The sequence below is a fragment of the Filicampus tigris genome, chromosome 16 (genome assembly GCF_054856515.1).
Source record: "Filicampus tigris isolate MCC_2025a chromosome 16, RoL_Ftig_1.0, whole genome shotgun sequence".
Lineage (NCBI taxonomy): Eukaryota > Metazoa > Chordata > Actinopteri > Syngnathiformes > Syngnathidae > Filicampus > Filicampus tigris.
Genome location: NC_141232.1, coordinates 17,650,648 through 17,672,751, shown reverse-complemented (window position 1 = coordinate 17,672,751; position 22,104 = coordinate 17,650,648). Strand labels below are relative to the sequence as shown.

The window sequence follows — 22,104 nt, the reverse complement described above, 5'->3', positions numbered from 1 at the left end:
TTGGAGGCGTTCCTAAACACGTTAGTATTATAATGATTTCTCCACAACAAATTGATAAAAGTTCAAACGCAAGCTAATATCATTTTCCTGATAGAAAAATACATAAATTGATCGTGTTATTGAAAAACAGACCTTGTCGGCTCTCTGATCCCTTTCAAGGTTGCCGACCCCTGCCCCAGTCTATCTATATGTGCTGTGCACTATTTCTACCACTAGATATCAGTAATGCTAAGGCATGGAGTTCAATGCGACCATGACTGAGGCTCGAACGAAACTGAAATCTTGACGTAAACTTCACCCAAAGGCCCAAACAAGGAAGACACAGCCATTTATTCACAAACAGGAATTTTCAAGATCTCCTCCCAGATTTGTGTCTTTCCCATTAGAGTTGAATTCTGTATTTAACACTATCAAATTAATTAACAATAAGAAAAGCAGTAAGATATTTATTTTTTCCCCTATAAAACCTTTGTTACAAATATCCAGAGATAGCTGTCCTGTTTTACTGTGCTTTACTTTTTATGTTTATTGTCTTCTTTTTTTGTTGAGACTATTTTGTTTAATAGTGATATCACAATGGAACTACTAATTGGATTTCCTGATCATATAACTTTGATTTATGTTTAAATTTTGGAATTGAATATATGATAGTTATCTTGTTTGCTGTTTTTATTCAATAAAGTTTGAAACGAAAATAAATAAATAAATAAATAAAACACAGCCCCGGTAGGTTGTCAGAAAAGTGAAATCAACATAAAAAGACTGAAAAAAATGACATCAAGTACCCAAAAAATTGATCCCGGATCTAAACAAAGCGGCGTTGCTTCGCAAAGGTGGTGGAAATGAGCAAACAGGACCGCATGCTTAATATTTATAATTATTTAACTGAAGTATAGAAACAATTGAAATCAATATTAGCCCGGACGCTCCCCGCGCCACTGCAGTAGCAAACGACATTGTCAAACGGCACATCCAGACGATGCAAGGTAACAAGTAACAATGCATAACAACGGCATTGTCTGACAGATGAATATAGAGGGATAAAGATAAGTTTATATTCTTCTAAATTATGTTTTGCCATTCGGGTCCGCGTCTCCATCGGGGTCGCCATTGTTCAGTGACGTCATATTGAAGTCGATCTGTGAGCTCGGGTCCTTATTTGTTCCGACTTCGCAACACGGACCTAGCTCTCAGTTCAAAGGGGCGTTCAAGAGCACGTTTCCGAGTCGGATGTCGGAAAGGTCCGACGTGACAGTGAAGTTCGTTTGTGTTAAATCGACGTTAGAATGAACAGACAGCCTTGAATAAATGCTGGATATTTCACCAACCTGTTTTGGGGACTTCAACGCCTGTCGAGTTCTTGGAATCCGCCATTAATGAAACATAAAACATTAATGATGGTTATTTCCGGGTGTTGTAGTTCGTTCTACTATAAACATCGAGTGGGTGGGACGTTTTTTTTTGTTTTTTTTCTCGGTGGCTCTTGAAAAACAAGTCTTGTTACTTTAACTCCGGTGGCAGATGTGAGCGCGATTCACTTGCAGGGAGGGTATGGAATCAGATTTGTGCCCGAAAAATAAAACAAATGTATTTGAAGTGCAAATGATGACTAAGGGCCTCGTCGGAACGTAAAATATGCTAACTTTTATGCCCCCTTTCCTTAACTGTTGTTGGATGACGTCATTAGGTCAAAGACTGATTTGGGGCGTGTTCGAAAATTAAGCTTGACTCTAGAGCACAACTCTGAGTGTGTGTGTGTTTGCAGAGGCGGAGTGTGCTGCGCTCCCAGTAGCGCAGCTCATGTTCACCAATCAGCAGCTCTGCTTGATATGAGGGACATAATTCAGGAATAGCTCTCACACTTACAACTAAAATGCTTTCATACACACCAGTGAAATTTTTTTTGCTCATAAACACAAGTGAAATGCGCTCATACACGCTAGTGCAGGGGTGTCAAAGTCAAATGGACCAAATAAAAAAGGAGGGCCAAGAGGCCAAATAAAAAATGTTGCTACAAGCCGAGGGCTGGACTGATAGAATGTTCATTGAAATATTTTAAAATGTCCAGATTGGATTGGGTCCTTCGCGCTTGCTGATGATAAAAATGTGATAATTAAACTACATCTGTGTTCTTGAAAGACGCTACAATATATTTTAAATGTCAATCAGCAGGCGCTAAGGACCCGATCACTTCTGCTACCCACACCGGCTTGCTGCGGGCCAGATCTGATAATAAAGAAACATCATCCCAGGCCCCGTAGAAAACCCTCTCGCGGGCCAGATGAGGCCCGCGGGCCTTGACTTTGACATAGGTGCACTAGTGAAATGCTCTCATACACACTACTGACGTTTTTGTTGCTCATAAAAACAGATGAAATGCTCTCATACACACTACTGAAATTTTTGTTGTTCATAAACACAGGTGAAATGCACTCATACACTATTGAAATGCTTTCACTAATACATTAGTGAAATGCTTAAATACACGCTAGCGAAATGTTTTCATACACAAAAGTGGAACGCTCTTATACACACGACTGAAATTTTTGTCACTCATAAACACAGGCAGGGGCGGAGCCATGGGCATAGGCCCACCCAGGTTGACAGACTGCCCACCTAGTGAGATTCATAAAAAAATATATATTTTTAAATTTGTAGTAAATATTAGTAAATTATGTTTTAATTTGTCGCTCACCGTGGGCAACTCCAGAGTGGAAAAAATTCCAACCCTCTCCAGAGGACTGGTACCAAGCTGTGTGTGGAGACGAGTCCGACTATATCTAGTTGGAACTTCTCTGCCTCTCACATCAACTCAGGCTCTTACCGTGCCAGAGAGGTGACATTTTACGGTCCAATCCCCAGCTTCTGTAGCTGGGGATTGGACCGGCAAGGTCCTCATTGTTAGCCGCCGCCCAGTTCTCTATGAACCCGACCCCTTTGTCCCCTGCCAGGTGTGGTGAGACAATGGGGAGGGAAATGAGCCCGCCTGGGCCCAATGGGTGCAGGCCCAGCCACAAAGACGCTTGCCTTCGAGCCCCACCTCCAGGCTTGGCTCCAGAGGGAGGCCCTGGTAACCTGCAAGGGAAAACTGGATCCGTTTTTCATATTCATCATAAGGGTATCTGGTCCCTCACGTAGGACCTGTTTGGCATGGGTGACCCTGCCTGGGGCATAAAGTCCCTGACAACTTAGCTACTAGGATCATTGAGACAATCAAACCCCTCCAACCAGAATAAGGTGATGGCTCGAGGGAACTGGTAGCCCTTCACACAAATCAGTAGCCAAGAAGTAGCTCTCAGTTTCAAAAAAGGTTAGAGACCCATGGCCTAGTCACTGTGTGTACATCTACAAGTCTTACTCTCCACTCCATTTTTCATTACAAAGCTTTGGAGCATTTCTAAGGATTAAGATGCTCAATGAATATATTTTGTCTACAAAGGATTGAATTGTAGATCACAGATAATTGTGTCACTTGGAGACACTCTCTGTACAGTGGACTCCCGCTTTTCTCGGAGGATAGAGACCAGGATGGCCCGCGAATAGTGAAAAAAAAAATTGTGAAAAGGTGAATCGTTTGTGCCGAACCGCGAGTATGCAGGGGTGCACTGAATTATGATTCGTAATGGACATGGGCCCAGGGATGTAAAAAAAAAAATAAATAAATTGAAATTCTAAATCTCAGTTGGACCTGGGTTCTACAGGGATCATTTGGGTTAAAGGTGAATTGAATTCTACAGATTAGCCTAAAGCAGTCATACTATTATAATATTTTAATGTTCAGAGACAAAGTCTCCATTCACTGTTAACCAAAACAGCATTTTATTTTATTCTAATTGACTTCATTACAACCCAAAAAATAATTGATGTTAGATTTACTACATCTCGTAATGTCAGTTGCGTGACGGCTTTACTGCATATATTTTCAGATGCGTGACGGCTGCATGGTTCTTACACAGACAAGGAGGAATTGATGCTGCATGAAAGGATAGAAAGCCAACTTAGAATATTAAAAATGTTTAATAATCAAAAGGTATATGGAATTTAGACAACTCTGCTATGATCACTTATGGTTCAGGTTTGTGTGCGGGCCAGGCTGGGGTGTCCCAGTTGAGGCATTGTCAAGTGCTGGAGACTCCAGGGTTGCAGCAGGACTAGTTGCTGTGCCAGACTCTTTCTGAACCAGCTCGGGCTCATCTTTACCAGCTTGAGGTGGGTGAACCAGGACCAGGTCAATAAGACCAAAGTCCTGGGCCTCCATGGGGCTCATGTAGCGGTCTCTCTCCATTACATTCTCTGGAAGACACAATTTAAAGACTCACATTTCTCAGTGGCAGAAGTTATTTGTAATATCACCGCATAGAAATATGTTAACACATTACTGCAATTGAACATGATTATTAAAGGGTTCTTACAAGGCCCAGTGTAAGTTTTCTGTCAAACCCAACATGAATGCCTCTGCCGTCTTCAATGTGAACATTCCATTATACAGTATTTTCCCGACTATAAGTCGTGTTTTTTTTTCATAGTTTGGCAGGGGGTGCGACGTATACTCTGGAGCGATTTATGTGTGAAATTATTAACACAGTATTACTCATGGCTTGTTAGTGCTGACTTATATGTACTAAGCGCACAATTTCCTCCAAAAATGCGACTTATACTCCAGTGCAACTTATATGTTTTTTTTCTTCTTTATTATGCATTTTATGGCTGGTGTGACATGTACTCCGGAACGACTTATAGTCCGGAAAATACGTTACGTACATACATACATATATACATTTATATACAGGGTTTTTCCTGCATTCAAATTTGCGAGGCAGCCGCCTCCAGCCAGAGCGATTGATATTGCTCAACAGCGGCACTGCTCTGCGGCAGCAGCAGTGTCTGTTAACTGCAGTTGCAGCGTGCGCCGCTATGGAGGAGCTATATCAGGCCTTGCCAACCAGCGGCTCTTTGCCAAGTTTCATGTGGCTCTTAAAGCCCGTTTCACTGTGAACTTGCAGCGCGCCGTTGTCAACAGCATTCATTATGAATGTGCTACGGGTGAGGTGGCACCACAGAATAGAGTGTTGCTGGGCGGCGCTGCGCATACTGGGACGTCTGCCACGACGGAAAATCGTCTCGTATTGACACATTCTACTTAACGGATGTGCCGTCGTTGTAACGTCAGAAAGCATTTCCAATAGGAGAGGGGCTGGCAAGCTATTATTACTGCTATTATGGCGGCATACGGACAATGGAGGAAGCCTTGATAAACTAGAGAATGCAATTTTTGGAGAAATTGTGCGTGAAAGCGATGGAAGCTGAATGGAATCCATGGAATGCGTTGGAATGAAGTAGAATGAAGTTGAATGGATTTGAATGAAGTTGAATGAATTTGAATGAAGTTGAATGACCTTGAAAAAAATCAGAGGGGAAACAAGAAAAGAGGAAGTAAGGAAACAATGAAAGAAGGCAGTCAGGGGAAAAAAAGAAGGAAAACAAAGAATGATGGACTCAAAGGAAGGGAGGAAGCAAGGAACCAAGATAGCATGGAAAACAAGCAAGAAAGAAAAAGAATGCAAAATAGTAAGAAGGATAGGATGAGGTGAAGAAATGAGGAAGAAAGGACACTAGGAAGCAAGGAAGGAAGGAAACAAGGAATCTCGGGGAGGAAGGAACCTGGGGATGAGAAAACGGAGTGTCCCAATATTTTTTAACAAAATGGCCGCTTCATTAGGGACACCTGAGCATGAACATTCTGGGTGTCCCAATACTTTTGAACAAAATGGGCGCTTCATTAGGGACACCTGGGGATGAAAATTCTGGGTGTCCCAATACATTTGAACAGCATTGCAGCTTCATTAGGGACACCTGGGGATGGAAACTCTGGGTGTCCCAATACTTTTGGGAGATGGCCACCGTACTGTGTAGACCTCGGGGTGAGTAACCGCAGTCTAGCTAATGTCCCTGTCCAAGATGGCCGCCGCACTGTAGAGACCTCGGGGTGAGTATCCCCAGTCTAGCTAATGTTCCTTCCCAAGATGGCCGCCGCATGGGGCGACCTCGGGGTGAGTATCCCCAGTCTAGCTAATGTCCCTGTCCAAGATGGCCGCCGCACTGGGGAGACCTCAGGGTGAGTATCCCCAGTCTAGCTAATGTCTCTTTCCAAGATGGCTGCGCACTGGGGAGACCTCGGGGTGAGTATCCCCAGTCTCGCTAGTGTCCCTGTCCAAGATGGTCGCCGCACTGGGGAGACAACGGGGCAACAACACTGGTCCACTGGAAATGAATGGTGAATTTTTGTGGTTTTTTTAAGTGTGAAGGAGACTGAATGTGTAAAAAGTAGGAATTTTGGGGGTGTTGAAAAGCTGAATGTGAGTTGAATGAGTTGAATGACTTGAATTTGTGGAAATTGGAATGGTGTAAATGCGAAAAGGTAAATCTGCCAATGGAAATGAATGGTGAATAGTTGAATTTTTGTGGGTTTTTTAGGTGTGAATAAGTTTTATGTGTGGGAAGTACGGATTTTGGGGGTGTTGAAAAGCTGAATACGAGTTGAATGAGTTGAATGACTTGAATTTGTGGAAATTGGAATGGTGTAAATGCGAAAAGGTAAATCTGCCAATGGAAATGAATGGTGAATAGTTGAATTTTTGTGGGCTTTTTAGGTGTGAATAAGTTTTATGTGTGGGAAGTACGTATTTTGGGGGTGTTGAAAAGCTGAATGTGAGTTGAATGAGTTGAATGACTTGAATTAGTGGAAATTGGGAAGGTGTAAATGTGAAAAGTTGAATGTTCCAATGGAAATGAATGGTGAATAGTTGAATTTTTGTGGGGGTTTTTAAGTGTGAATGAGTTGAATGTGTGGAAAGTAGGAATTTTGGAGGTGTTGAAAAGCTGAATGTGAATTGAATGAGTTGAATGACTTGAATTTGTGGAAATTGGAATGGTGTAAATGCGAAAAGTTGAATGTTCCAGTGGGAATGAATGGTGAATAGTTGAATTTTGTGGGTTTTTTAAGTGTGAATGAATTGAATGTGTGAAAGTAGCAATTTGGGGGGTGTTGAAAAGCTGAATGTGAATTGAATGAGTTGAATGACTTGAATTTGTGGAAATTGGAATGGTGTAAATGCGAAAAGTTGAATGTTCCAGTGGGAATGAATGGTGAATAGTTGAATTTTTGTGGGGTTTTTTTTTAAGTGTGAATGAGTTGAATGTGTGGAAAGTAGGAATTTTGTGGGTGTTGAAAAGCTGAATGTAAGCTGAATGAGTTGAATAACTCGAATTTGTGGAAATTGGAATGATGTAAATGTGAAAAGTTGAATGTACCAATGGAAATGAATGGTGAATTTTTGTGGGTTTTTTAAGGGTGAATGAGTTGAATGTGTGAGAAATAGGAATTTGGGGGGTGTTGAAAAGCTTGACCAATATGAGTTGAATGAGATGAATGTTGTCCATTTCAAATTGGAATGATGTAAATGTGAATTGTTAAATATGGCAATGGGAATGAATGGTGGAATTTTGTGGTTTTTTTACAGGTGAATAAGTAGAATTTTGGAGAAGTAGGAATTGTGGGTGTGCTGAAAAGCTTTACCAATTTGAGTTGAATGAGTTGAATCTTGTGAATGGTGGAAATGGGAAATGTTGAATATGCCATTGGAAATGAATGGGTTTTTTGGGGTGAAAAACGGGAAATATTGGGGAAACGGTAGATTTGGGGAACGGAAAAAAATACTACCCTAGAAGGCATAAATTTTATGAATGTTTTGAATTTTAAATGAAGTCAATCGGATGAAAAATGTGGAAGGAGTTGCACATCGAAAGTGGTCGGAATAAAATAGAATAATACGTTTAAAGTGTAGGAATAACATACCGTTTTGGTCCTCACCTTTGGAATAGCCTGCCAGAGGACGTCAGGTCTGCAGAGACTGTTGATATTTTTAAGAGGAAGCTCAAGACACACCTTTTTAGTTTGGCTTTCAACAACTTTTAAATAATTTATCTTTTCTTTTGATTGAAGATATTTTTTTTTTTTTTTGTCTATCTTATCTTACTGATTCTAGTTCTTAGACTATACTACTGTTCTGTCTTTTAGTTTTGTTGCTCTCTGCCGTTGTCAGCTTTTAGCTCCAGTGTTTCTCACGGGGGAGCCTCCGCTTTGAGGGAGGAGTGGCTGCCCTTCCCGCGGGGGCTGTCATCGCAGGGACCCCTTGGGTCTGGGTGGCCGGCGGCCTCTACACTTTGTGTGGGGTCCGCCTGTCTAATCCGGGCCTCTATGGTGGTGGCGCCCCTGTGGCCGTGGGCTGTCATTCCCCTCGGCGCGGAGAGCTCCCCTTGAGTACCCTTTCCTCATATGGTTTCTCTGTGCCTTGTCATGTCTTTTTAACACATTTTATCAGGTTGTGCACTTTGTGTGTGTGTGTGTGTGTGTGTGTGTGTGTGTGTGAAGGATTGCTGATGTACTAATGGATATCTGTCTTGGGTTTGTTGGGAGGGAGGGCATGAACGGATTTTTTTTTTTTTTTTTTCTAATTATCTGTGTTTTGCTTTGAATGTTTTAAAGCACTTTGAGTTGCATTTTTATGTATGAAAAGTGCTATATAAATAAAATGTGATTGATTGATGTGTTAAGGCCTTCGCCTTCACACAATAAAGGGCATTTACTGTATTAACACTGAAAGACACATCCTGTCTCCTCTTGATTTCACTTTAACGTACGCTGTTGCACATATGATAAAGGGCTTTTCTGAACGCGGCGATTGAACAGATGACATAAGGCAAGCGAGGTACCAGCTACGTGCATATCATGCATGAACTTTTACGCAAATGAGATTGAGGGAAAAAATGTTGAGTAGTGTTTCCTACCAACTTCACTTTCAACATGGTAGGGGAAAAAAATCTGATCATAACAAAAATATGAAGTTCAACACAGGACATTTTAACAGTTTTTGTTGAATGTAATGGGAACCCCACAAAAAAAAAAAGAGTAACAAAAAAACAAAAACAGCAACACCACAAATACACAGAAAAACTAGCATATCTTATGTCCATTTTTTAAAACGTTCTTATTTTTACGTGAATGGTGTTTCCACGTTACAGACATCGCATTAACGTGAAAATTATTTTTTTCCCCCAAAATTGGACATAAGCGTTTTTCATAAGGACAGTGACTATAAGCTTAAAAGCCATACAAAGTAGGAGTTTGTCAAAGTATGCAAGAGAGCTAAAAGCACAAGCTCATCTTAATTTTAACGACTAAAAAAAAAAATACCGGTACTTCTCTTCCACAACAATTTTACCATCAACAGTGGTGAAAAAGGTTTGTATCGCACCAGAGAAAGCAGACTCCTCACTCGTCTGCCCCTCACGACCATTCGCCATGTGACCTGAACTCCATGAACAAACGTGCATGTTTTGCCATGAAGACAGTAGAACGTTTCAAAATCTTCCACAATGTAAACCCATTTGAAATTGTTTGCAAGTAAAGGAAATCTTTTAGGATTGTTTTTTTTCTCAATGCTAATGCTTGCTAAGAATTAGCTTGGGAAGCCAGGAAAAAAGGCAAAAAAGTGTTGCAAATGTGATGAAACCATAACATTTTATACCCAAACCACCCAGAGAGAGCAGATGTGGCAGAGGAACCTTACCAATGGTTTCTAGCAGCTGCCCAGTGTGTTTGGTATAGAGATTGTTTATTTGTTTCTTCAGTTTCATGATCTCCTCAGCCTGGATGGCGATGTCAGTGGCTTGACCCTGGAACAGAAGAATAATTCCATTGCAATGTAAGATGTATCAAATATTTGATCACTAACAGTCTCAGATAATCGCCTAGTAATGAAATCTCTTACCCTAGCACCTCCAGATGGCTGGTGGACCATGATACGGGCATTAGGTAATGAATGCCTCATGCCTGTTGTCCCTGCTGCCAGCAGCAAACTACCCATACTCGCTGCTTGACCAACGCACCAAGTGGAGATGGGATTAAGGATATACTGCATGGTGTCATATATAGCCAGGCCCGCTGTTACCACACCACCTAGGGGAATTGAGAACCTTCTTAAAGCAGTGAATACATAAAAATGTACATATTTTCTTTTCCATTTTTTTTAACCAGAGTAAGAGCTATTCAACAATACTAGCCTTGGTAATACAACCATATATTATAAACAATCAGTAGCATTCTTCAGAAACAATCAATTGATTAATCCATTTTTATGCCTAAAGCTTTTGCTTTAATGTGGTTTACACCATTCCACTAGATATTGGCTCATAACTTGCTAAATAGTGAAGAGGGTACAGCAAACATTTACAGTTGCAATATTTATATTTATGTAAATTACATGGGCGGAAAGGTGGTCAACTGGTTTAGCACGTCCGCCTCACAGTGCAGTGGTCATGGGTTCGATGCGGTGTGGATAACGGATGGATGTAAATTACATTGATATGCAAATTTTAATCAATTAAATAGCTTGTATGATCCACACAAAAACATTTTCTTTTGAGCTACTGCAAACATGATACCTACCCGGACACCAGCTTCTGCCAGCGTTCCTGAGTAAGTTTAGTATGTTCCTAATGGACAAGGGTCTCACAAAGCCAAGCATTCTTTAAATCCCACCAAAGACTTTCCAATGGGCCAGATGACACTGACACTCTTCTGAAACAAAGCCTAGATCCACTTTTGAGACATACAGTATTTTGGCTCATTGTCTTGTTGGAATATTCAATGACATCTAAGTTTCAGCTTCTTCATAGACAACATGACATTTTCTGATAGCATTCTTGATACACTTGCCCTTCACAACCTGCAGGTTTGAAAGCAGTGCAGGAACATCAATGAGCCCCTACCATGTGTAGACTGTAGGCAGGGGGATCTTTTCCGCAAATGTCTCAGTCTTCCTTCTACAGACATAATGCTGATCGTCACTAGCCTTTACACCAACAGACAAAATGCTGAGTGTCACCACATAATGACAAAATGACAAATTTTCAATTGAAATGTAGTTACCAGAAAAGCTAACTGTTGGTCTAGCTTTTTCTATTTCTTCTACCACTATTACTTTATATTTTCATACAGTCTGGATTAGGGCTGCTCGATTAAAGGGGCACATGGGTGAGCTTAACAGTGGCACTTATATAATAGGTTTGCATGTAAAAAGGACATTAGTACTAAAATGCCCACCTCAAAAGACTCTGTAGTGATCTTAGGTGTTTTTTTGTGATTAGGTTAACTGACAAATTTCCCTTATTTGGCTTATGTTATGTTTTCGGTCTCAGCGGTCTACGTCATGCGAGGAAGGCATGCTTGGTAATATTGCTCGAAAGGTCAGTTCTGTTGTCTAAAACGGTGACCGATCGCCACCAAAATGCAAATGCACATTACTATATAAACTGGACTGGTGCGACAACACAGACGCCCTCTATAGGAAGAGTCAGAGCAGACTCTTCCTACTCAGGAGACTGAGGTCTTTTGGGGTTCAAGGGACACTCCTCAGGAACTTTTATGACTCGGTGGTTGCATCGGTCATCTTCCAGGGAGTGGTCACCTGGGCAGGCGGCGTCTCGGCCCGGGACAAGAAGCGGCTGGACAAACTGGTCAAGAGGGGCTGCTCTGTCCTGGGCTGCTCCCTGGACTCTGTGGACTCGGTGGGGGACAGGAGGATGTTGGCCAAGCTGTCATCAATGCTGGGCAACCCGGACCACCCCCTCCAGGGCACCCTAACAGCACTCCACAGCACCTTCAGTGACAGACTGTTACACCCTCGCTGTGCAAAGGAGAGATTCCGCCGTTCCTTCTTGCCTGCTGCTGTCAGACTCTTTAACAAGAACATTGTGTAGTCTCTACAAACTGGCGGTCATTAGTGCAATTGTGCAGTCCTGCACCTGAGCTCGTATCGTGCAATACCCAATATTCCCCACTACTGTAATACCGTGCAATACTCAACATTCCCCACTACTGTTAGTCTAGTTTTATTTTTATCCAATGCTGTTCCTTACATTCCACTACAGCACTGCAGCACTGTCACTTAGAGTATTTTTTCCTCTGTACTATGTACAGGCCGAAATGAGTGTTCCTCATATTTTTTATGTAGATGTAGGTTGGTGTGTATACACATGTGTATATACACATGTTACTGCGTATATCTACATAGGTTTGATTCTAAATGTTTGCCGTCAATGTTATACATTAATGGCCACATTATGCCGCCGCCCCTGTGTGACCTATATCTTTGCTACTGTAACAATGAAAATTTCCCCACTGTGGGATCAATAAAGGCATTCTTATCTACTACTCTTGTCCACTTCAACCTGTGAAAGTATAAAATTGTTTTGCACAATAGTTTGGATTTATTGACATAAAACGTGATCTCATCATGATCACCGACTGGTCATATTTCGGACATTTAGCGACGCTAAACTCGTGTCTCAGGAGGGAGAGAAATGGCGGCTTGCAGCAGCAGCAGGCAGATTGGAGCCCCCTGCTTCCCTCCCCGGCTAAAGGTAGGATTGGGACGGCTAATAGCAGCAACTAAGTTCAGGCCGTTAAAACAAAAGGCGTTAGCACAACAACATTAGCTCCTTACTGTCCGCCCAGCGTGTGGAGGTGAAGATGAGCCTGTGTCTTCATGTCGCCTCGCAAGCAGTTGCGTGCGGTGTCCCTGCTTGCAGCCGCAACCTGCCTGAGTGAAGCGGCGTGAGAGTGACGAAAGCCCTCATCGAACAGCGAACAAAAAGTTTCGGCGAGGCTGACTGCACAGACGAGTGTGGCCGCATTGGATCGTGCCATTTCGACTGTTATCTTACAAATTGGATGGCGCGTTCTAAGTCGAAAAATTGGGTCCATTCCTCATCCAAATAAATGTGCACGTCTACTCATTCCCCCTACTCATTTACAGTCTCTGTAAATATCCGGGCTGGTGTTTGATGCCTCACCCGTTCTAACTGTGATCAGCAAAGAAGCAGTGTGCGCTCGTCCCAGCCTAAATCTATGTAGCTCTGCTGACTTCCACATTTCCTCATCCTCATATAGATCAGCCATGGAGAGGTTAATCCTTTTGATATGTTGCAGTGGGCATTAGTAGAGATGTCCACATAAATTTTGGTGCCAATTGATCACCGATTTTGGACATTATAAGCAATAAAAGTACAATGATTTCCAATGGAGGGTTTGGAATCGGTTCCTCGCGTGACTCCGGCCAAACATGGATAGAACGCTAGGGGGCGCGGTTATTCTCCTCATTAACAAGGGCCGTTATTCATGGAGTTACTTATTTACTAATTTCTCCAATACTAATGGATAAATGAGAAAAAGGCAACTCTTTTCATTTTCCTGATCAAAAAATATATAAAATGAACTTGTTAGTGAATACATGGCCATTCCGGCCCCACCGTCCCTTTAAGCGATTTTGAACCGAAACCGAACTTTCTGGATAAAACGATGTTAAAAACGTTTGAATCAGCACGTTCGATTTTTATTTATTTTTGGTGCATCTAAGCCACCGTAGTTTCCTCTGCATTTCCGCTTCCTCCCACGAGCACGCAAACCGGAAAAAACTACAACACCATCCATGGCTACCGGCGATTCTGCTATTTGCTCAGGAAAGTGAGCGTTTATTTAATAAATCGGGCAAATATAGGTCTGTAGTGTAGTGTGTGCCCCGCATATATAATACAACCCGCGAGCAAGTAACTCAACGTCTGAAAGGCGTCCCTTTTTTTTTCTCTTTACAACGGACCTCTGGCCACCCGGTGCATCCGTATTTTTAAGCTTGACAGTGCATTGTATTATTGAGTGACAGTTTTGCACTAATCATTGATTTATGTTCAAGTAAGACCAGGGAGAAAGGTGAAAGGCTAGTCACTAGCTGGTTGGCAAAATGACTTGCTGACAAACTGTTTGGTTTACAGAATTGACTGTCTACCTTCTCTCATGTTGTTGATTTCGTTTCAGATGGTATATGCACTTTCTTCTTACATTATTGGTTTAAGAACAGATCTGAAATCTATTGTTTAAGTAAAATGTTGTTAATTCCAATGGATTGTTCTGTGTATTGAGTTAAATTGATTGGCATTTTGAGTTCAAAGAAAGAAAAATAAAGTTTAAATAAGACATTCAAAATACTTAATTTTTCCTTAATTCTTTTTTTTTTTTTTTTACAAAGAAATCGTGATCGTAAAATCGGGTATGAGAGAAAATAATCGGGATTTTCTTGTTAGGCAAAATCGAACAGCCCTAGTCTGGATGTTGTGTGGCATCATGCTGCCTCTCACAACTAAGTCTTGGTAATATTTTTATTCTTATGTTTTGGGTCACTCACATTCAAAATAAAATCGGTGTGTGTACTTCGCTTTGTTATGAAACCTGAAACCTCAGTGGCTGCTGCAGGGACATGGGTGACCACCTTCACCTTCTCCAACGGAACTTTATCTCTCGGACTCATGAATAGACCTACGCAGGGATGCTGAGGACTGCAATCACCAGTATTACGCGCAGGGATGCTGAGGACTGCAATCACCAGTATTACGAAAACACTCTCTGGAGTGAGATTACTACCCTGGCCTGCCAATTCAGAGGCAGTGGCCACGCAATGTTGCAGAGCAGGGATGGACAACTTTGATCCTCGAGGGCCACTATCCTGCATGTCTTTGATGTTTCCCTCCTCCAACACACCTGATTCAAATGGTCTGCTCATCAGCAAGCTCTGCAGAAGCCTGATAACAATCTTGACCATTTGAATCAGGTGTGTGGAGTCAGATATAAAAATATGAAGCCAAAACAGATTAGCCTATTAAGGCTACACAATATATTGACCAAATATCAATAGTGCAATATTGGCCTATGCAAAATGCATATCACAAAGACATAATTTTCTTGTGGAATTGTATGCTTTTATTTGAATTCGACAAGTCAGCTGCAAACTTAAATCGCCACCCCATAGTCGAACATTATCGAGGGCAATTACAATGAATTAGCTAAGAACAAATTGATCTTGCTTATTTTGCCGCATGAAAAAAATGTATTTCTTTCGTTTTTCCAATATCAGGCAGCTCTATAGTCTATATTTCAATTTTAATAAAAATATATTTTATTTCAAAGCACCTTGCTGTCACTCAAGGTCACCGTAAAAACATGAATTCATAAAGGAAACTAACAGGAAAATACTAAAGAGGGCTTTTAAAATAAATTAAAATAGATTGAAATTGCATAAACAGGTGAGTGTTATAGTGAATAGGCTTCTTTAAAGAGATGTGTTTTAAGTTTGGACTTGAAATGAAAGAATGAGGCAATTCTTCTGAGGTGGGGTGGGAGAGCATTCCAGAGGCAAGGAGCATATCGGCTGAATGATCTGCTCACCATTGTAGTTAGACGTGCAGATGAGACAGACAAGTGTAATGATGAGGAGGATCTGAGAGTGTGTGAAGGACAGGGAAGATGGAGGAGGTCAGACAAATATAGGGGGAGAGTTTGTGGATGGCCTTGAACGCCAACAGGAGAACTTTGAACTGGATATGAGATTGTATGGGTAGCCAGGGAAGCTGCTGGAGAACAGGAGAGATGTGGTGCATAGAGGGGGTTCTGGTGATGATGCAGGCAGCTGAATTCTGGACTAGGTAATTTATGGAGGGCTTTATTTGGGGAGGCCAAAAAGAAGGGAGTTATAGTTGCCAAGACGGGATATGACGAGGCTGTTGACCAGGATGGCAGCAGAGTGACGGGTGAGAGAGGGACGGAGATGATTAATGTTACCTAAGTGGATATAAGCTGATCGGGTGTGTGATTGAAATGATAGTGTGCTATCAAGAATGACACACAGACTTAACCTGAGGAGAGGGTGTGAGAGAAGAGTTGTCGATAGTGATAAAAAGCTGCTTGTTTTGGATAATGTGGATTTAGTGCCAATGAGGCGAACCTCTGTTTTGTTTCTGTTTAGTTTAAGGAAGTTAAGGGTGAACCAGGATTTTATTTCAGCAATGCAGTCAATGAGGGAAGTGGGTGGGAGAGTAGATGAGAGATTTGTGGAGAGGTAGAGCTGAGTGTTATCAGCATAGCAGTGGAAATTAACATTTAATTTACAGAAGATATTGCCAAGAGGAAGAAGGTAGATGATGATGTAGTAACAGGGGAAAGAACTGACTTAAATTATTTAAGCTGAATGAATGAGTGTGGCCAGAGAGGTAGGATGTGAACCATTTGAGCGGAGTATGGGTAACACTAATGGATGACAGTCTATTGAGGAGGGTGAAGTGACAGGTCATGTCAAAGGCCGCACTCAGATCGAAAAGGATAAGGATAGTGAGTAGTCCAGAATCTACTGCCATGAGAAGGTCATTAGTGATTTTTATGAGTGCCGTTTTATTTACAGAAAAAGGAACGCAGAACCGACAAAGTTAGCCGCAGCGGTCCACACATCCGACCGCGCCGCGTACAAGTGTACAGTATTGACATTGTGGCTAATGGTCAATTTCATGTGAAAACATTTTCAGTGGCCAAATAAAACAGATGATTAAAAATATCACTTACCATAGCTGCACTTCAATGAGCCGTGGCCGTTTGTCTTCCAACAAGTATTCATTTTGTCAGTAACGACACAGTGCAGTGTCAAAGAGTTTGCTATCCACCCATCCATCCATTTTCTGAACCACCTATGCCCACCAGGGTCACAAGCGTGCAATAAAGTTGTCGTTAGTTAGCACATCTCGGCAGCCCCGCTTTTGTTTATGTTGCCTCCAGTGCCTGTGGTGGCTGCCAGACCAGACAACAATGCACACAGGTCCTGCTATGTCATCCGAGATGTTGAAATAGCAGCCTTATATTACACTGGGTGAAATCCTATCCACGTGTTATTATCGTGTCATTTTGTGTACATGACAAGAGTCTGTCATAGGGTTGTCACGATACTAAAATTTAAAACTCAATATCAATACCCAGGAAAATACTCAATACTCAATGCCATTTATATACCACAGGGATACAAAAATAAATAAAAATAATACTTGAAACTAGGGATGAGAATTTCGACTAATTTGCCCGCCGACTAGTCTCAAATTTTATTTGCGACTAGTCTATAAAGAAGAAAACTTTAATTTTAATACATATTGAATTCAAAGTTTAAAAAGCAAAGGTGTGTATTTAGGGGCTATTTTGCCCAAACATTCAGGACAGTTTGTTAATTTAAATTCTATTGATGTAACAACAACTGACTGAATAAAGGTGAACAATTGAAAGAGAAATACATTTATGATACATTTTCCAATGCAATGCATGGCATTTATTATGAATAATGTAATGAGTAATGGTGCCGAGTCCCAGTCTAGCAGGGGATCATTCACTAGCACCATGTTAGCTGCATTGTCATGCACACAGGTAACGACTTTATTTTATAGTGCCCACGTACCCATCACACTCTGCAGGTGAGCAGTCAAGTTTACAGCTGTGTGTCTTTCCTCTAAGGCACATGTCTGAAGCACACAGCAGCGGAGATGTCCTTCGTCCACATAATGACACGGTATAGTCATGTAAGATTAGGTGGCTATGGACGTCCATCCGCCTGTAGTTATGGCCACATAGTTGACCCGCTCAAACGCTCGTAGCATCTCCTCTTTCATTTGGTTATGGCTACTCTCGAGTTGGGACGTGATTGTTTTACGACTTGGCACCGCGTACTCAGGCTCGATATACAGCATACATTTTTCGAACCCTTTGCCTTTAACAAAATAAAGTGGCAGCATATCGCGGGCAGTCATTCCACAAATTAGTTGGGTAATCTCTGCTGTGCGGCGAGCATGCGGCGCCTAGTTGGAACAAACGCTCTCATGCTCGTCTGCCTGATCCCGCCGCCATGCCCACTGTCATATGCTGCGTCAAAATACAGTACTGCCAAACGGTGCTTTTTTTTTTTGTGGTGTCCCCGCCCCCTACTATGTGTGTGTGGGTGCAGGGGTGGGGCGGTTGGGGGGGAGGGAGCAATTCTCTCTCTTGGTGCTCAGCATGTTTACAGAGGCCGAGGCGTGTGGAACAAGATGTGTGATACCGTGTTTAACTAACTAGTAAAATCCAAAACATTTAATAAATCGTAGACGGTTAAACGACTAGTCGCGCACATCCCTACTTGAAACAAGCATAAAAACTATGTTTATTAACATGAACAAGACTGGCTGGTTGGCCCTCCTGCCGCCACCGCATTGGCCATACTTAGCAGCAGTAAAACGTAGAACTGCAAGCCAGGTCACTGTGAGTGCTCTCCTGCAGGGCTGCCACAAACGATTATTTGCTAGTCGACTAATCACCAAAAGTAGACGCGATTAGTTAACTTATGGGGTCATATGTTAATCGCGGCATAATCGCACCAGCAAGCAGGTGCTCTTATATGACCAGCGGTATCTTACAGCTTTAATTCTTTAAGGCACAAATGTCAAAGTCAAGGCCCGCTGGCCGGATGTGAGAAGGTTTTCTACGGCCCCTGGGATGATAATGCTTTATTATTAGATCTGGCCCGCAGCCCGCAGCAAGCCGGTGTGGGTAGCAGAAGTGATCGGGTCCTTCGCGCCTGCTGATGACGCCGCGCTTTAAAATATATTGTAGCGTCTTCCAAGAACACAGATGTAGTTTAATTATCACATTTTATTAGTCCAACCGGCTACTGTGGGCCGCAGCCGACGCCAATACAGTACGACAACTGTTCAGTCATGCTCTCCTCTTCATCCTCCGCTACTGTCACTGCCATGCCCTCCCATCAAGCGAGCCGCACAATGCATTCATGTTTCCTCGGAAACAACACATCTTTTTTGGGGCTTTTTTTTTTTTTCTTTTCTTCCCCACTTGGCTTTAAATGTCACGTCACACAAATTCGACCACAACACACAACCCAATTCGTTACACTATTTTTGTAACATATTTCCTTGCATCTATGTTTGCCATCCCCTGGCTGTTGTTAAAACAAACATTACCGCTACTTTCGCGAGGATCGTCCTTCGGTCGTCTACATGCTGACTCAAGACTTCACGTCACTTTTCGTGGCTTTCAGAATCGGATTGTGGTGAAAAGTTATTCGGAGTAAAACACACTTTATTAAGAAATACTTCTACTAACTAAATCTCACGTTTTATTATTAGTAATTATTGGCATTTGATATTTTCATTGAGTTTCGATGAAGTACTGAGATGTCCCACCCCGTGATCAGGCATTGAACGCTCCTCGATCACTAAGTATTGATAGCGAGAGACGTGGTTTCTTTTCTTTCTCCTCCTCCGACACAGCTAGCTAGTAGTTTGTTCGTGCCAGCAAATGCAGTAGTTGCAGATTTCCTGTGTTTCACCATGTTTGTTGTTGTGTGCAAATGTTAAAAGGTGAGTTTAATCATTTAGGTTCGTGTCAGGTAACTGCTGTACATAATAGCCTAGATATGTTCTCGTGAGTGATGTCACATTGATGAACACTAGTTACTTATTTCGGCTTACTATTACTATAATTATTACTATTCTAGTGATGAAACGTGTGGATGTGTATTGTTACTGTATGTATTGTTTGGCTCTTTAATTGCTTAATACAGTGAATTGTAATGTTTAGGCATATTGTTAACTAATGGATATGCATTGCACGATGTTGCTAGGTTATTCTTTGTCTGTGTTGTTGCAGACCACAGTAAATAGACGTGTCAAGTGGAATACGGGCCTGTGTTCTCTGACAGGAGCACCTACATCCATACCTTGCCACTCTAAAATAGAGTCAGCCGGAGACATCATACCAATGATATGATCCTCTCCGCTTTAGTTCATATTATGTACAGTTCATACAATCTTGCAGCCCAAGCCAACCAGAAAATTGTTTCTAGTTTGGCAGGAGAAACGCAAACGTTCCACTGATCTTGTTTCACAAGACGGGCAGCGGCTTCTTCTCGGGTCGTAAGCGGAAGTGACGTACGAGCTGCCTCGCAAAAGTAGCAGTAATGTACTTACTTATTTTTCATTTAGTAACTCTGAACATATGAGCACAACAGTCAGGGGGTTGACAAGCATAGAGGCAAAGAAAGATTTTACAGATATATAAAGCGTGACATCATCAGCAGGTGCGAAGGACCCGAACCAATCTGGACATTTTAAACAATTTCAATGAACATTCTATCAGTCCGGCCCTCGGCTTGTCGCAAAATTTTTTATTTGGCCCTCCTTACATTTGACTTTGACACCCCTGCTTTAAGGTATGTACAAATGAATAATACAGACAATTAAAATGATAGGATATTCAACTTGTATTAAAACTTTGTAGCTTGCACCAGTATTCCTGACATGTTTATAAATTAAGGAGTCATTGAAATTGAAGGTGACACTGTGGCCTTAATTTTTTTAATTGTAAATATTTAGTGCATTTTAAAATAGAACCCAAAACTATACACTATGCTGAGTTGAACTAATACTATGAAACTACCTATAAATACTCAAAGAAATACTAAAACATATTTCAATTTTCTTGGGCACCAAACATTTTTTTAGGTAGAAGGGAGTTAGATTATATGAGTAAAATAAGGGGAATTGCACTGTGATAAAGAAAACTAAAGAAACTAAAGCAAATTAAAATGAATTGATTTTTTATTTTGTTTTTATTTAACCTCAATCCAAAGCATTTTGTTCATTCTCATACCTACACATTCAAAATATGTTATGCACCTGGAATGAAAATAAACAATATAATTATACATAATTTTTTAGAACTGCAAATTAAAATATTCTAACAATTTAGGTAGGTTCTGTATTTTATTGTTAAGTGTTGCCGTTAAGGGCTTGTGGCTTGGTTTTCCTTTTTTTTTTTTAAACTCTTCACATGAAGAGGACGTTAAGCAGATAGTTCTAGTGAGCCTCACTTGCCGCCCCTGACCGCACATCACTGGAGGCGATAATATCATATCATATTATTTGGGTTCATAGTCATAACAGCCCTCTGAAGTAAACCATAACTATGATGTGGCCCGCAACAAAAATTAGTTTGACATCCCTAATCTAGAGCCTTAAGGAATTCTGGTCAAATGTCATACGCCCGAGAGGCCCTCCCAATGCGGACCTTTTTAAGCACCATGGCAATCTTCGCCCCAGAGACTCCCAAAACTGCTTCCTCACATGAAGACGTGTTGGTGGGAATAAGGTGTTGATACAGTGGGAATAAAAAATGGCTCGTGATTTCTCGCCCATGTAAAAGAGTCTTTACATTTTACATGTAAATGCAATTTACAATGGGATTCAAATAATTGGATAGCAGTAATACATTAGATTTTTGCACGTTTCAACATTAATATTGACAAAATGTTGAATTCTTTTTTTCATTTGTATTTTGACATGAGCCACACAAGACAGGAGCGCAAGTTTAAAGAAACTAAGGCAGCAGTGGGACCACTGGAGTAGTGATCAGCAATGAAATGGAAAGACAGTTCAAAATTTCCTTCTGAAAACGTCCAATTCAAAGACCAATAACAGTACTTGCTTCTAATGTCCCTGCAATGTGACAATAATGAGAATTACTTGAAGATCTCTGATTACTTACCAGGGCTGTTGATGTACATGTGGATTGGTTTGTTGTTGCTTTCAGACTGAAGAAACAGCAGTTGCGCAATAACCAGACTGGCAACAGAGTCATCAATCTTAGACGGGGTGGCAATTTCAGCAGGGATAAAGAATATACTGTCAACCATCATAAAAGCATATTACAAAACAAAAACATCTGAAGAAAATCATTAAAGCAAGACACTTACGGGACCCATTACACAAATTATTCTCTCTCTAAGTAGGCGAGAATATATGTCATAAGCTCGTTCTCCTCTGCCCTGAAATGAAGAAGAACACAAGAAAAAATTAATTATAGTAACCTATGGTAAATGAGTCCGACAACATTCAAATGTTGGTTAGGTTGGAGGAGAGTACACTGGGGTTTTGTTTGTGTGTCGCTTCCCCTGTCTAAAAACAAAGCGAAAACTAATGTTGTTTTAAACAAAATTTAAGCCATTTTTATATAAAAAAAAAAAACATGGCTAACTTTTAGATGTTATGCTTACAAGGCACTGTCCATGTAATACATTCTATAATCACACCAACTATCAATGTAGTTGTAGATTAGATGTTTATCAGCATTCGGTG

The 22,104-nt window shown here is 41.3% G+C and overlaps 2 protein-coding genes across 2 annotated transcripts in view; both read right to left on the bottom strand.

Annotated features, from left to right (window-relative positions):
• Nucleotides 1–1,743, bottom strand: part of aldh3b1 (aldehyde dehydrogenase 3 family, member B1) — a 41,626-nt gene extending 39,883 nt beyond the window's left edge. The window contains exon 1 of the mRNA XM_086055602.1: nucleotides 1,329–1,743. Within this exon, the coding sequence (XP_085911728.1) occupies nucleotides 1,329–1,392 (64 nt within the window). The 5' untranslated portion in view covers nucleotides 1,393–1,743. The remainder of the gene's footprint in view (nucleotides 1–1,328) is intronic.
• Nucleotides 1,744–3,998: 2,255 nt separating this feature from the next.
• Nucleotides 3,999–22,104, bottom strand: part of clpp (caseinolytic mitochondrial matrix peptidase proteolytic subunit) — a 49,924-nt gene continuing 31,818 nt past the window's right edge. The window contains exons 3-7 of the mRNA XM_086055604.1: nucleotides 21,723–21,794; nucleotides 21,515–21,611; nucleotides 9,831–10,018; nucleotides 9,630–9,735; nucleotides 3,999–4,293 (exon numbers count right to left, since the gene is read on the bottom strand). Coding sequence (XP_085911730.1) covers nucleotides 4,061–4,293; nucleotides 9,630–9,735; nucleotides 9,831–10,018; nucleotides 21,515–21,611; nucleotides 21,723–21,794 — 696 coding nt within the window. The 3' untranslated portion in view covers nucleotides 3,999–4,060. The remainder of the gene's footprint in view (nucleotides 4,294–9,629; nucleotides 9,736–9,830; nucleotides 10,019–21,514; nucleotides 21,612–21,722; nucleotides 21,795–22,104) is intronic.